Source organism: Ranitomeya imitator, chromosome 1 (genome assembly GCF_032444005.1).
Source record: "Ranitomeya imitator isolate aRanImi1 chromosome 1, aRanImi1.pri, whole genome shotgun sequence".
In the NCBI taxonomy this organism is placed as follows: Eukaryota; Metazoa; Chordata; class Amphibia; order Anura; family Dendrobatidae; genus Ranitomeya; species Ranitomeya imitator.
In genome coordinates, this window is record NC_091282.1 from 875,941,464 (window position 1) to 875,956,903 (window position 15,440).

General features: G+C 45.3%; 1 protein-coding gene across 2 annotated transcripts in view; it reads left to right on the plus strand.

Annotated features, from left to right (window-relative positions):
- Positions 1-15,440, plus strand: part of CFAP299 (cilia and flagella associated protein 299) — a 967,879-nt gene that overhangs the window by 786,630 nt on the left and 165,809 nt on the right. For both annotated transcript variants that reach the window (XM_069745705.1, XM_069745706.1), the window contains exon 4: positions 4,731-4,873. In XM_069745705.1, coding sequence (XP_069601806.1) covers positions 4,731-4,873 — 143 coding nt within the window. The remainder of the gene's footprint in view (positions 1-4,730; positions 4,874-15,440) is intronic.

Here is a 15,440-nt window from a genome sequence, read left to right on the forward strand (position 1 = left end):
TGGAGTCGGGAGTGGGAGGTACGGATTAGTGCAGAGGTTAGTCGAAAGTCATTTGCAGAGCGCAGCGGTCGGTTAGGCCGATAGACAGAAATGAGGGAGGAGATGTAAGGGGGTGCTGCACTGTGGAGAGCTTTGTGGGTGAGAACAAGTACTTTGAATTGTATCCTGTAATGAATGGGCAGCCAGTGTAATGACTGGCGAAGAGCGGACGCGTCCGAGTAACGATTAGCCAGATGGACGACCCTGGATGCTGCATTAAGGATGGACTGGAGAGGGGAAAGTTGCATGAGGGGGAGGCCAATTAATAGAGCGTTGCAGTAGTCCAGATGGGAGTGGATCAGTGCAACAGTAAGGGTTTTTGTTGATTCCATGGTGAGAAAAGGGCGGATTCTGTTCTTTAGGTGGAAGCGGCACGAGCGGGCAAGATATTGTATATGGGAGGTGAAGGAGAGATCAGAGTCAAACATAACACCCAGACAGCACGCCTGCTGCCGGGGTGTTACTATGGTGCCACCCACAGAGAGGGAAATGTCAGATTTAGGGAGGTTAGTAGATGGCGGGAGCAGAAGAAGTTCAGTTTTGGAGAGGTTGAGTTTCAGATAGAGAGCGGACATGATGTTGGAGACTGCAGACAGACAGTCAGTGGCGTTCTGTAGTACAGTGGGGGTAAGGTCAGGGGATGACGTTTATAGTTGTGTGTCATCAGCATAAAAATGATACTGAAAGTCAAATCTGCTGATGATCTGTCAAATTGGGGCTGTGTAGAGGGAAAAGAGAAGGGGGCCAGTGACTGAGCCCTGAGGTACCCCGACAGTGAGAGGAAGAGGAGAGGAAGTGGAGCCAGAGAACAGAACACTGAAGGAGCGGTCACAAAGGTAGGAAGAGAACCAGGAGAGAGCAGTGTCCTTAATGCCAAGTGACTGGAGCCTAGAGAGTAAGAGAGGGTGGTCAACAGTGTTGAAAGCTGCAGAAAGGCCGAGAAGAATGAGCAGAGAGTGGTCATCGTTACTTTTTGCTGTCAGAAGGTCATTGGTCACTTTGATGAGTGCAGTTTCAGTTGAATGTAGGGGAGGAGGGACTGAGAAGGGTCTAGGAGGGAGTGAGTGGAGAGGTAACGGGTAAGGCAGGCGCTCCAAGAGTTTAGAGATGAAGGGGATATTGGAGTTTCTTTAGTAATGGAGTAATGATAGAGTGTTTTAAGGGGGAGGGGAAAATGCCAGAGGAGAGGGAGAGATTAAAGATTGTAGCTAGGTGAGTTGTGACAACTGGAGAGAGAGACTGGAGGAGGTGTGAGGGAATGGGGTCGGTGGTGCATGTAGTCGGACGAGAAGAGGAGAGGAGCCAGGAGACTTCTTCTTCTGTAATGGGATCAAATGTGGAGAGTGAGCAAGGGGAGATGCAGGGAGGGATGGGAGTCACTGAACTTGGTGATTGGGAGCCGATTTCCTGACGGATATTGTCTATTTTCTCTATAAAGTGGGAGACCAGGTCATCAGCACAGATGTCTGTGATAGGGGCTTGTGCTTTTGGCCTGAGGAGGGAGTGAAAGGTGTCAAAATGTTTCTTGGGGTTGTTGGCTAGTGAGGAGATCAGGGTGGTGAAGTAGGTCTGTTTGGCGAGGTGAAGGGCAGAGTTATAGGTCCTTAACATAAATTTGAAGTGTATGAAGTCTTCTGGTGTGCGTGTTTTCCTCCATAAGCGTTCAGCACACATAGAGCATCTCTGGAGAAATCGGGTTTGCGATGTGAGCAAGGGCTGTTTCACTCTGTGTTTGGAGGTTCTGAGGGTGAGGGGCGCTACTTGGTCAAGGGTGCTTCTAAGAGTGTCATTGAAGTGATGTACAGCCAGATCAGGACAGGAAAAAGAAGAGATTTGGGACAATGATGAGTGTAGGGAGTCTGAAAGTGTATGAGGGTTAGTGGCATGTAGATTTCTGAATGTGCGGTAGGTAGCAGTGTGCTGGGGTGGGCGAGGATTTGTGAGTGTGAAGGAGAGAATATTGTGGTCAGAGAGGGGAAGCTGCAAGTTATCTAGGTAGGAGATTGAGCAGAGCCAGGCGAAGACCAGGTCAAGGGTGTTACCATCCTTGTGTGTCTCAAAGGTTGAGAGCTGTGAGAGGCCTAGAGAAGTGGTTAGTGATAGAAGCTGGGATGCAGATGTGGAAGTGGGGCTGTTAATGGGGATGTTGTAGTCTCCCAGGATAAGGGTTGGTAGTTCTGAGGACATGAAGTGCGGCAGCCAGGCAGAGAAATGGTCCAGGAAGTGGGTGGGTGAGCCTGGGGGCCGGTATATGACCGCTACTCTGAGGGAGAGGGGACGAAAGAGCCTGATGGTGTGGACCTCAAAAGAAGGGAATGAGAGTGATGGAGCTGGGGGGATGACCTGGAAGGTGCATTGTGGGGAGAGAAGTATGCCGACTCCACCACCATGTCTGTTTGTGGGTCTCGGGGAATGTGAGAATTGTAAGCCACCATGGGAAATGGCAGCAGGAGAGACCGTGTCAGAATCCTGAATCCAGGTTCCCGTGAGGGCCAGCAGATTCAGAGAGTTTTTCAGAAAGTAATAGTGTAGGAAAGGAAGCTTGCTGCATACAGACTGTGGATTCCTAAGGGCACAATTAAAAGAAGGAGATGAAGGAGTGCAAGTAATATTAGTAAGATTATTAAGGTTTCTATGTGAGGTAGGGTATGGGTTGAGGTTGGTGGATGGTGGACCAGGGTTGGGGGAGATGTCCCCTGAAATCAGTAGGAGTAGGAAGATAAAAAGCAAGTAGTTTTTAGAATTGTATGAAGTTTTTTGTGCAGAGTGTTTGGGCAAGATGGACTGAGGTTTTTCAGGAAGGTGAGAAGTGAATGGGTGCTGTACATGGGAGAGGGAAGCAGAAAGGAGTTGATGTATATGAGTCGTGATGGAGGGGGGATTGGTCGGTGAAAGTGGATTGCAAGGGAACACAGGAGGATAGGAATAAAGCACATGGATAGAAGGGAGTGCAGAGTGTTGGTTACCTGACTCCTGCCCTGACTAACTGCCATGGAATAACTGCTGTATCACTACGCTTAGCTTCGTGACGCTTTGCTTCTGGGACGCTTGTGTGCACCCCCACGTGCGTGCACCCCTAAGGATGGTTCTAAATTTATAGTCCCGACTGCTGGGTCAGAAGAGATGGATTGTGGGAATTGGTTGAGGATAATTTGGCAGCCTGGGCCAGCACACCAGGGATTTTTTTTTCTTTAGATGATCAAAGACATTCAGCCTGTCAACATCTATTTTGACACCTTCCACCAGATAAGATCTACCCTGATCCCAGCCATCTTTTAAGCCTTCTGGCCTTAAGAATTGTCAAGTCTCTTCTTTTAACCACTTGTCTTCTTTAGAATTCTGAAGTGGTTAAAAGATGCTCAAAAGACTGATCATGTGACCAGAAAGGTATCTTTGCATTTGCATTTGTTCATTGTTTTGAGAGTTTAGTTAATGCTTTTTCATGTGGGTTTCAAACAATGGACCTGTCTGAAAAAAATGTCTTGTGCAGAAAAACTGAAAAACCTGCTGCATCATACTGATATTGTGATAACAGCTGTGTTATAAATAAAAAAACACTCTCCCAGCTGCTGATGTCAGAAAACTCATCATCATAGTCTATGGGCATGTTCACATGACCTTTCTCACTTAAAAAAACAACAAATCCGATTTATGAGAATATTCCTGTAGGGGTAAGATCATTTGAGTGCTCATCCTATTTTACCATAATGGATGGGTGCACCAACTGTCTTACTATTTACATGCTCTGGTCTAGGTTGTAAATTGGGCCAAGATAGTGCATGCTATAACTTTTTGCCACATTTACATGAGATCCTTGTGCAGGTTCGCCAATGTGCATTAGCCCATAGGTGAATATTGGTCTGTGTGGTGACCATGTGCAGTCCTTTTGCATACATGGAAACAAAAATATGCTAATTTGAACTTCGCTCCAATGCCCCCATATACATTAGACTAATGGCAGCCGATCCCACCAATATGAATGAGTTCAGACGACGGTCTAATGGGTATGGGGCACTTACTGATTTTGGTCATGTCATTTGGCAACTTTCTCATATAGAACACAGAAGCGCTCGACCAAGTGAGCTCTCCTATATATGGAAGTGTCAGCTGAGATAGCTGTTGGCCAAGCTATCGAAGCATCATTTGGCCGCAAGCCGCCTAATATGTATGGCCAGCCTAAGAGTAAGATAAATTTGACAGATGCTATTTAAGGGGTTGCCTCATCGCGCCAAAACTTATCCATATTCTGCAGTGATCAGCTAATTAATGCTGGATTTAAGATATTAAAAGGAAGTTTTAAAACATTATCCCAGTTTGGCACACACAAAAAATTGTGAATCCAAAATAAAATAAGGTTTTGACACTAAAGTAAATAAGTTCTAAGATTGGGCCTAGAATGTTTGTGTTTTGTGCTCGAATTATGGCAATTCATCTCCTGTTAGTTTTTCAGTTTGTTATTACATTTTGAAATAGTGGAATAAAGATACATTTTCACAATGATAGCACAGTATGCATCGTACAACAGATCGTCCAGAGTGAATCGGGTAGCATTTAACCATCAAGTAATTTGTGAGTCTCCAAATGGTGTAATTTGCTGCACATCTTGTAGATATATAATATTCTCAAAATACAGCATTGTATATGATTTTGACTTTTTTCTTTATAGATAACTTTTGTATTTTCTCTTTTAGTCTATCATCTTAATACGAGATAAAAATTCACATGGACAAGAGTTGTCTGGGTATATTGATTATTCCCATCGACTGAAGTCAGAAGACTTTGAAGTGTACTTTAGTGGCAAGAAAAAGCTCCTTCCTCGTCCCACTGACCTAAGGTACCATTTCTAATACCAATTATGTAGAAATATTAACAAGCTTTGGATAAAACAGATGCGTATTCTGAAGACTAGGAGTATAGTAGAGGTAGTAGAGGACCTATAAACCATCCTCATTGGGGCATGTAAGATGTGATCAGAAACAGTGGTCATTAAAATGGTCATTAAATGAAGAAATGCGTCCAAACGGCGCTTCCGGCAGATTAAGGTGTGGGCATATAGTGTAAGGTGAGACCGGTGTTCAGATGAGGTCCCTAGTAGATAATCACATAAGTAATTGCTCAGCAGATTGGCATAACAGGTGTCATTCACGCATAATACAATTGAAACCAGATGTTTACATTCACTACATAAAAAAGACACATATCCATGTTTTTCTCAATATTTGACAAGAAATCAGAATAAACCTTTTCCCATTTTAGGTAAACTAGGATTACCATAATTATTAATATTTTCCAAATGTCAGAATAATGAGAAAAAGAGAGAGACAGACAGAGAGAAATTGTTTTAAGGCATTTTATTACTTACCGCAAAGTCAAAAGTTTAAATACATTTCATTAGTATTTGGTACCATTGCCCTTTAACTGAATAACTTGGGTCAAACATTTGGAATATCTTTCTACAAGCTTCTCACAATAGTTGGTTGGAGTTTGGTCCCATTCCTTCTGACAAAACTGGTGTAACTGATCCAGGTTTGTATGTCACCTTCACCTTGCTTGCACCTGCCTTTTCTGCTTTGCCCATACATTTTTCAATTGGATTGAGATAAGGGCTTTGTGATGGCCACTCCAAAACATTGACTTTGTTAACCTTAAGCCACTTTGTTACCATTTTGGCAGTATGCTTCGGGTCGACTCATTGCCCATTTGGAAGACCCATTTCTGCCCAAGCTTTAACTTCCTGGCTGATGTCTTGAGATGTTGCTTCAGTATTGCCACATAATCTTCTTTTCTCATGATGCCGTCTATTTTGTGAAGTGCACCAGTCCCTCCTGCAGCAAATCAACCCCACAACATGATGCTGCTACCCCCGTGATTCACAGTTGGGATGGTGTTCTTTGGCTTACAAGCTTCTCCCTTTTTCCTCCAAATGTAACGATGGTCATCATGTCCAAAAAGTAAAATTTTAGTTTCATCAGACCATAGAACATATCTCCAAAAAATAAGGTTTTTGTTCCTGTGTGCATGTGCAAACATTAATCTGGCTTTTTATGTTTCTTTTGGAGCAAAGGCTTCTTCCTGGCAGAGTGGCATTTCAGCCCGTGTTGATACAGTACTCAGAATAAAGAAGTGCACACTGGCACTTACCACTCAGAAATAGATTGTTGATAAATCTCAGATGCAGCTGGTGAAAGTGACAGGCTCTGTGCCAGTTCCTGTAAAACTGTAAAAAATTGGGGCTAGACGAGATACCAATCCACCATCCACCGCGCTATGCTGAGATAATAGAGAGAGAAAAAAAAAAATATATATATATATATAAATATATATATATATATATACTCACGCTGTGATTGTGTTAATATGGAGCATATATCAGGAAACTCATAAGAATTAAATCCTTTTGGTGGCCACTGCCAATAAAAAATAGTATAGATCATATACGGAAATGGATGGAATTACCAGTAGTACTGCTTGCTAAAAAAATTTCAGTACTTACTACTTGGTGCAAATGTCCATGAGAGACTTCTTGGACCGGGTTCTGGGTTCTAGCGTGAAGGGGTTCTGCTAGTAGTATGCTTTAATTGTGCGTATTTACTACTTCAGGGAATAACAATATGTTATATGATTAATGGATGTGTTCCCTATACCTAAATACTAGCCTCTGAGTATTTGAGACTTACTGTGGTATAGGCAGAGGCAGCAATTGACACTTGAAGGTGAAGGCAGTCCAACCAGTGAGATACTGATGGAAAGCACTAGGTAAATGAGAGCAGTAATTAGAGGAGATCGCGCGTGCAGCTAAGTGCATGAATAACCTGTGCTTATATGTGTAAGATTAGAATGAGCCCATAAGACCTTACTGCGATATAACATACGGGCAGAGGCAGCATATAATAATTGTAGGTGATGGCAACCCAACTAGTAGAAATGCTGATAGCAAGCACTAAATAAATTATACATGATAGCGGTGATTAGATAAATAATCTCATAGAGTTAAATGCTAGAGATAGAATTGCAATTGGAGTGTGCTTACTTGTAGAACCTAATTCCTTGCGTGGGCCGGCTGGGTGCTGCTGCTAAGCTTGGTGGTGCTGGCTAGCAGTGACAGTGCGGTCTGAGGATGCGCCGACTCCTTGCTTGCTCTGGCCGGAAGCAGCGCTAAGGGTTGAGGCGTGGAAAAAAAGCTTTTGTGACGTCACGTAGAAGCAGGATGGGGAGCGTGATAGACTCAATCCTATGCTTTTCAAGGGGTGCCTCCCCTCTTCATCAGGGATATGTTGCAAGTAGTGTTGACTTGAGCGATACCTTCCGATACCCAGAAGTATTGGTATCAGATTGGATCGGCCGATAGCCAAAAAATATCGGATATCGCCGATACCGATACCCGATACCAATGCAAGTCAATGGGACACAAATATCGGAATGTAAATAAGCCCTTTCTGTCCTTAAACATCCTGTTCCGAAGGGGGGAAGAGTGTGGGTGGTGCGTGGGCGGTGCGTGGGCGGACACTGTGAGTGTCTGTGTGGGTGGGGTCTGTGCGGCCCTGCCAGTGATGTGTACCTGCCTACCGGGGCTCTCTGGGGTCTGTGCGGCATGCAGGGTGTCTCTGCGGGGCGTGCAGGGTGTCTCTGCGGCGGGTGGGGTCTCTTTGCGGCGGGCGTGGTCTCTGTGTGGCTGGTGGGGTCTCTGTGGGGCGTGTATACAGTACATACATGACATACAGTACATTAAACATAGAGTTCATACACACCATTACTTGTCATTTTGATCCCCGAAGCCAGTGTCATCTGTAAAAAAGGTGAAAAAAACAAACAACCAATATACTCCCTGTCTGCAGAAATCCATGAGTGTCCCACGACGATCTCCCGTGGAGAACAGAAGCAGCAGCTATTGCGACCGCTCTCCAGGGGCCCCAGAAACACAATGACGGGAGGAAGGGATTCCTTCGCCGCTTTAAAAAAAATAGTCCCTAGCCTCACTTATGGAATTGCTGCATGAGAAATTTTCCCACGCAGCAATTGCCATAAAGTAAGACTTTGAACTTTAGTAACCTCAGTGATGCACTGCAGGAGCCATTGTCTCCTGTCAAGTGTGTCACTGAGGGTCCTATAGAGCAGTGACATCACCCGATGTCATTGTTCTATAGGGGAGATCGTCTTGGGACACTCGTTATTAATTGGACTACGGCAGACAAGGTAGTATACGGTTTATTATTTCACTTTTTGGATCTAGCGGAAAAAAACGATCCGGTGGAAAAAAAACGGATCCCGCGGAAAAAAAAAGATCTGGCGGAAGAAAACGGATCCTGCAAATGTGCTCGCAGGATGCGTTATGTACCCATAGACTTGTATTAGCGACGGATCGTGATGGATGGCCACACGTCGCGTCCGTCATGCAACGGAACTGTTGTGTTTTGGCGGACCATCGGCACAAAAAAGTTCAAGTGAACTTTTTTTGGCCGTCGCACCCGCCATTTTCTACCGCGCATGCGCGGCAGAAACTCCACCCTCTCCTCCCCGGACTTCAGAATGGGCAGCGGATGCGTTGAAAAACTGCATCCGCTGCCCACATTGTGCACAAATTTCAACGTGCGTCGGTACGTCGTCCCGACGCATAGCGACGGACCCGTACCGATGCAAGAGTGAAAGAGGCCTTAATGAGCGTTGAATTAAAAAAAAAAAAAGAAAGCAGAAAAAATCGGTGTGGGCTCCCGCGCAATTTTCTGCGTCAGAGCGGGAAAGCCGACAGCCGGGAGCCAATATTTGTAGCCTGCTATGATTATCAGCCCACAACTGTCTGCGTAGCCTTTACTGGCTATTAAAATAGGGGGACCCCCCAAAAAAATGACGTGGGGTCCCCCTATATTTTATAGCCAGAAAGGCTACGCAGACAGCTGCGGGCTGATATTCATAGCCTAGAGAGGGGCCATGGATATTGCCCCCCCCCTCCGGCTACAAATACCAGTCCCCAGCCGCCCCAGAAATGGCGCATCTGTAAGATGCGCCAATTCCGGCACTTAGCCCCTCTCTTCCCACTCCCGTGTAGCAGTGGGATATGGGGTAATAAGGGGTTAATGTCACCTTGCTATTGTAAGGTGACATTAAGCTGGGTTAATAACGGAGAGGCGTCAATGAGACGCCTATCCATTATTAATCCAATAGTAAGAAAGGGTTAATAAAACATGCACACATTCATAAAAAAGTATTTTAATATACTTCATTTAAACATACTTACCATACTTCAGCGCCTGCAAAAAAACGTAAAATAATAAACCGTATACTACCTGTCCGCCGTAGTCCAATTAATAACGAGTGTCCCAAGACGATCTCCCCTATAGAACAGTGACATCGGGTGATGTCACTGCTCTATAGGACCCTCAGTGACACACTGACAGGAGACAATGGCTCCTGCAGTGCATCACTGAGGTTACTAAAGTTCAAAGTCTTACTTTATGGCAATTGCTGCATGGGAAAATTTCTCATGCAGCAATGCCATAAGTGAGGCTAGGGACTATTTTTTTTACAGCGGCGGAGGAATCCCTTCCTCCCGTCATTGTGTTTCTGGGGCCCCTGGAGAGCGGTTGCAACAGCTGTTGCTGCCATTCTCCACGGGAGATCGTCGTGGGACACTCGTGGATTTCTGCGGACAGGGAGTATATTGGTTGTTTGTTTTTTTCACCTTTTTTTACAGATGACACTGGCTTCAGGGATCAAAATGACAAGTAATGGTGAGTATGAATTCTATGTTTAATGTACTGTATGTCATGTATGTACTGTATGGAGTATGTATGGAGTATGTATGGAGTTTTTTGTTTTTTTTCATTCAACACACTAGCCGGATGATGGGACTACTGCTGTCCCATCATTGGCTAATGTGTCAATCACTGTCAGTGTAGTAGGCATCGTCTGATGGGACTTGTAGTCCCATCGGACGATGCCCGCACTGAGACACCCCGCACAGAGACACACCGCATGCCGCAGAGACCCCGCAGAGACCCCCGCACGCCCCACAGAGACCCCCACACGCCCCACAGAGACCCCCGCACGCCCCACAGAGACCCCGCCCGCCACACAGAGACCACGCCCGCCACACAGAGACCCCGCCCGCCACAGAGACACCCAACCCGCCGCAGAGACACCCCGCCCGCCGCACAGAGACCCTGCATGCCGCACAGAGACCCCGCATGCCGCATAGAGCCCCGGCAAACACGCAGAGAGCCCCACGGTCACGCACAGACACCGCCCACACACACACACCCAGTCTCCACCCACGCACCACCCACACTCCATTATAGTGCATCATTGCACTATAGGAACTTCCGATACCGATTTCCGATATCGCAAAAATATCGGAACTCGGAATTGGAATTCCGATACAGCGAATATTGGCCGATACCCGATATTTGCAGTATCGGAATGCTCAACATAGTTGTAAGCTATGCGCATTTGTCCATATATACATTAGCACCCTGAGACCTGCAGGTGTCTATCCTAATAGATGATTAATTAAACCAGGGCTGGTCTGTGTGTCCAATTAAGCCATCAGTTATCCATAATAGAGTTGATCAATGGATTTTGATGTATGGATGCAGTATTTTGATTCTGGGTAATGAGCTGCATTAGGGTAATATTAAGCCACACTCACCTCAAAGAGTGAAAGACTTTCATGGGTTAAACTGAATAAAGATAAATAAATATAGATAAATACGTGTGCCTATATGTAGAAATATAAAAATGTAAAACATAACGTTTATTACTAGAATAGGATAAAAACTTCTGGTGTACTAAGCCCAATCAGAGATTACCGTATATACTCGAGTATAAGCCGACCCGAGTATAAGCCGACCCCCCTAATTTTGCCACAAAAAACTGGGAAAACTTATTGACTCGAGTATAAGCCTAGGGTGGAAATGCAGCATTTACCGGTGAATTTCAAAAATAAAAATAGATCATTATTTCCCCATAGCTGTGCCATATAGTGCTCTGCACCGTTCATATTTCCCCATAGCTGTGCCCCATATAGTGCTCTGCACCGTTCACTGTGCCCCATAGCTGTGCCATATACGGTGCTCTGCACCGTTCATTGTGCCCCCTAGCTGTGCCATATACGGTGCTCTGCACCGTTCACTGTGCCCCATAGGTGTGCCATATACGGTGCTCTGCACCGTTCACTGTGCCCCCTAGCTGTGCCATATACGGTGCTCTGCACCGTTCATTGTGCCCCCTAGCTGTGCCATATACGGTGCTCTGCACCGTTCATTGTGCCCCATAGCTGTGCCCATATACGGTGCTCTGCACCGTTCATTGTGCCCCATAGCTGTGCCCATATACGGTGCTCTGCACCGTTCACTGTGCCCCATAGATGTGCCATATACGGTGCTCTGCACCGTTCACTGTGCCCCCTAGCTGTGCCTTATACGGTGCTCTGCACCGTTCATTGTGCCCCCTAGCTGTGCCATATACGGTGCTCTGCACCGTTCATTGTGCCCCATAGCTGTGCCCATATACGGTGCTCTGCACCGTTCATTGTGCCCCCTAGCTGTGCCTTATACGGTGCTCTGCACCGTTCATTGTGCCCCCTAGCTGTGCCTTATACGGTGCTCTGCACCGTTCATTGTGCCCCCTAGCTGTGCCTTATACGGTGCTTTGCACCGTTCACTGTGCCCCATAGATGTGCCATATACGGTGCTCTGCACCGTTCACTGTGCCCCATAGATGCTCCACATTAATCTGTGCTGCCGCTGCTACTGCTGCAATAAAAAAAAAAAAACCACATACTCACCTCCCTTGATTGCAGCTCCCGGCGTCTCGTTCCGGCGCCTCCATCTTCCCGGCGTCTCTGCTCTGACTGATCAGGCAGAGGGCGCCGCGCACACTATATGCGTCATCGCGCCCTCTGCCTGATCAGTCAGAGAGCGCAGACGCCGGGAAGATGGAGGCGCCGGCCGGGAAGATGGATCGGCGCCCGGCGGCTGGAACGAGGACAGGTGAATATAACATACTCACCTAGTCCTGGCGATCCTCGCGCTGTCCCCTCCTGTCTTCGGCGCTGCAGCTTCTTTCTCTATCAGCGGTCACCGGCACCGCTGATTAGAGAAATGAATAAGCGGCTCCGCCCCTATGGGAGGTGGAGCCGCTTATTCATTTCTGTAATGAGCGGTCCCACGTGACCGCTGAAGAGAGGAAGAAGCTGCAGCGCCGAAGCCCGTGGGACGGCAGGGACAGCGCGAGGATCGCTGGGACTAGGTAAGTATACCTCAGCGCCCTCTCCCCCTCACCTGCCGACCCCACCGCTACCGTGACTCGAGTATAAGCCGAGGGGGGCACTTTCAGCCCTAAAATTTGGGCTGAAAATCTCGGCTTATACTCGAGTATATACGGTATATAAAAGCTAATATAAAAGCTAATAAAACACACCACCTGGTGTCTACTTTTTCTAAAAACATATCATTAAGCTCGTACCAATGTTGTTTGACTCTACAAGGGTTTGTTGGATGGCACTATTTTTGCCCAGATTGTGCATCCTTGTGATTGGTGCCAGCAAGAGGTCCAGGTTTTGGGCCTTAGCATAGATTAATCTGGGTTTGTTTGGTAGCAAATCCCTATACACTTATCCTTGTGTAATAGTGACCAGTGTTTAGATACAATATTATTAAATATTTTGTGACCAGAATGGAACTGCGTTATAATGGGTAATTGTTGTATTTGTTCCTGAATGGTTGGAGGGGTATCGTGCTTTGGAGGTTTATAGATTAAAGAGGGTCTGGACATAGTTTTAACTTCTTGTTTTGTTTTCATTAAGGATTCAAATTTGTTTCCTTTTTCCAAAAATTGATCAGTTAGATATTGTGTTTCTCTTTTGTAGTCCTCAATATTGGTACAATTCCTCCCTATTCTCATGTATTGGCTTTTTGCTATATTGGTGAGCCAAATTGGCAGGTGACAGCTGCTTATGTGGATGAAACTGTTAGAGTCGACATCCTTATGGCACCCTTTCGTAATTATTTTGCCATGTTCCACACATATAGTCAAATCGAGAAAGTTGATGCTGGCCAAGGTTACAACAGAATTTTTGCAGTACTCAGGGTTCATAAGAGCACAGTGGCCTCCATAATCCTTAAATGGAAGAAGTTTGGGACCACCAGAAGTCTTCCTAGACCTGACCAACCAGCCAAACTGAGCAGTCGTGGGAGAAGAGCCTTGGTCAGAGAAGTAAAGAAGAACCCCAAGATCACTGTGGTTGAGCTCCAGAGATGCAGTAGGGAGACGGGAGAAAGTTCCAACTATCATTGCAGCCCTCCACCAGTTGGGCTTTATGGCAGAGTAGCTTGACAGAAGCCTCTCCTTAGTGCAAGACATATCAAAGTCCGCATAGAGTTTGCTAAGAAAACAGCCCAACCAACCAGACAATGGATCCCCAGAGAAATATCATACAGGAAATAGATAAAAAAAATGCCTTTATTACATACATATGGCAACATAAAAGATGTAAAAAATAATATAAAAACAAGCAATAGTGCGCATAATAGGATTTGGAGACACCACATATACTTGCTCCAATATCAATAGTAGTGGCTGACTCAACCTCACATATAAAAATCGGTTTACTCAAAAATCCCAAAAATTATAAAAAAAATATATCTATGTGCAGCTCAAAAAAGTGCAACAGTGTGCAGCTCAAAAAAGTGCAACAGGGTGAAAAAAGCCTTAAATGCACAGAATATGTGCCATATATATTACCAACAAAAGTGCCATGTGTCACATTACGATCAATGTAAAAAACCACATATACCAACAATGTTTAAAAGTCAAAAATAAAGTGCACAGTGCAAAAAGGGAAGGGTATGCCGAGTATTACCTTGGAGGGTTGCCACGTCCTAAATTATGCACCCCTACTCACGTTTCGGACTTTTGTCCTTCATCGGGGGGTAACTATTGTGCAGATTAGGGTCTTTTTATATGGATCAACCACCTAGCGCCGCGGCCCGGGCATTTGTGGCGCGTGCACAGCCAGGAGGATCCGGAAACCCAGGCGCCTGCACCATGTGACCGGACGTACAGGGACTGAGTACCCAATGTTGCCAAGGCCACGAAGACGTGATGCGCCAGGAATCCAGACCACAGGCTGCGCATGCGCACTACCAGGTACGAGGTCTAGGAGAGCCGAAGGTAGTATGTGCAAATCTCGGAGGGCACAGCGTACCGCATAAGTCCTGTACGCTGGTTTCTTACATGATCACACTGGATACCACAGCCAAAAGCTGAGGATATTGCAGTCTAGCCATATATATAATGAATATATCTAACACCAAATTCCATGGGGATTAGTTAAACAACACACAATTACAGAAATACATAATCAAATAAGGTTTTTTTCAATAATGTATGTATGTATACAAAGCCCCATTCATGCATACCGTATATGCAATTAAATCCTGAAATTTACCGCATATACAGTTAGCATGTTACAGTCACCATGTGAAAAGTGTATCACTATGTATGCATAATTAAATTTTCACCAAAATTAAAACTGAATATACAAAACTCAAAAATTAATACATAATAACTGGGTGTCAAAAATATCAATGCATCATAAGAGCCTATACCGTTGTACCCAAATATTAATGTGCATACATAATTCAGTTGACACAAAAAAATAATAATAATTGCTAGATATTCTAATTCATAGAGTTTGCTAAAAAGCACATGAAAGACTCCCAGACTATGAGAAATAAGATTCTCTGGTCTGATGAGACGAAGATAGACATTGTTGGTGATCACTGATAATTCTAAGTGGTATGTGTGGAGAAAACCAGGCACTGCCCATCACCTGCCCAATACAATCCCAACAGTGAAACATGGTGGTGGCAGCATCATGCTATGGGGGTGTTTTTCAGCTGCAGGGACAGGACAACTGGTTGTCATTGAAGAAAACATGAATGCGGCCAAGTACAGAGATCTCCTGGATGAAAATCTCATCCAGAGTGCGGTAGACCTCAGACTTGGCCGAAGGTTCACCTTCCAACAAGACAATAAACCTAAGCACACAGCTAAAATAACAAAAAAGTGGCTTCACAACAACTGTGTGACCATCATTGATTGGCCCAGCAAGAGCCGTGACCTAAACCCAATTGAGCATCTCTGGAGAGACCTGAAATTTGCTGTCCACCAATGTTCACCATCCAACCTGATGGAACTGGAGAGAAACTGCAAGGAAGAATGGCAGAGGATCCCCAAATCCAAGTGTGCAAAACTTGTTGCATCATTCCCAAGAACACTCATGGCTGTACTAGCTCAAAAGGGTGCTTCTACTCAATACTGAGAAAAGGGGCTGAATACTTATGACTATGTGATATTTCAGTTTTTCTTTTTTAATAAGTTTTCAAAAATTACTTTACTTTTTT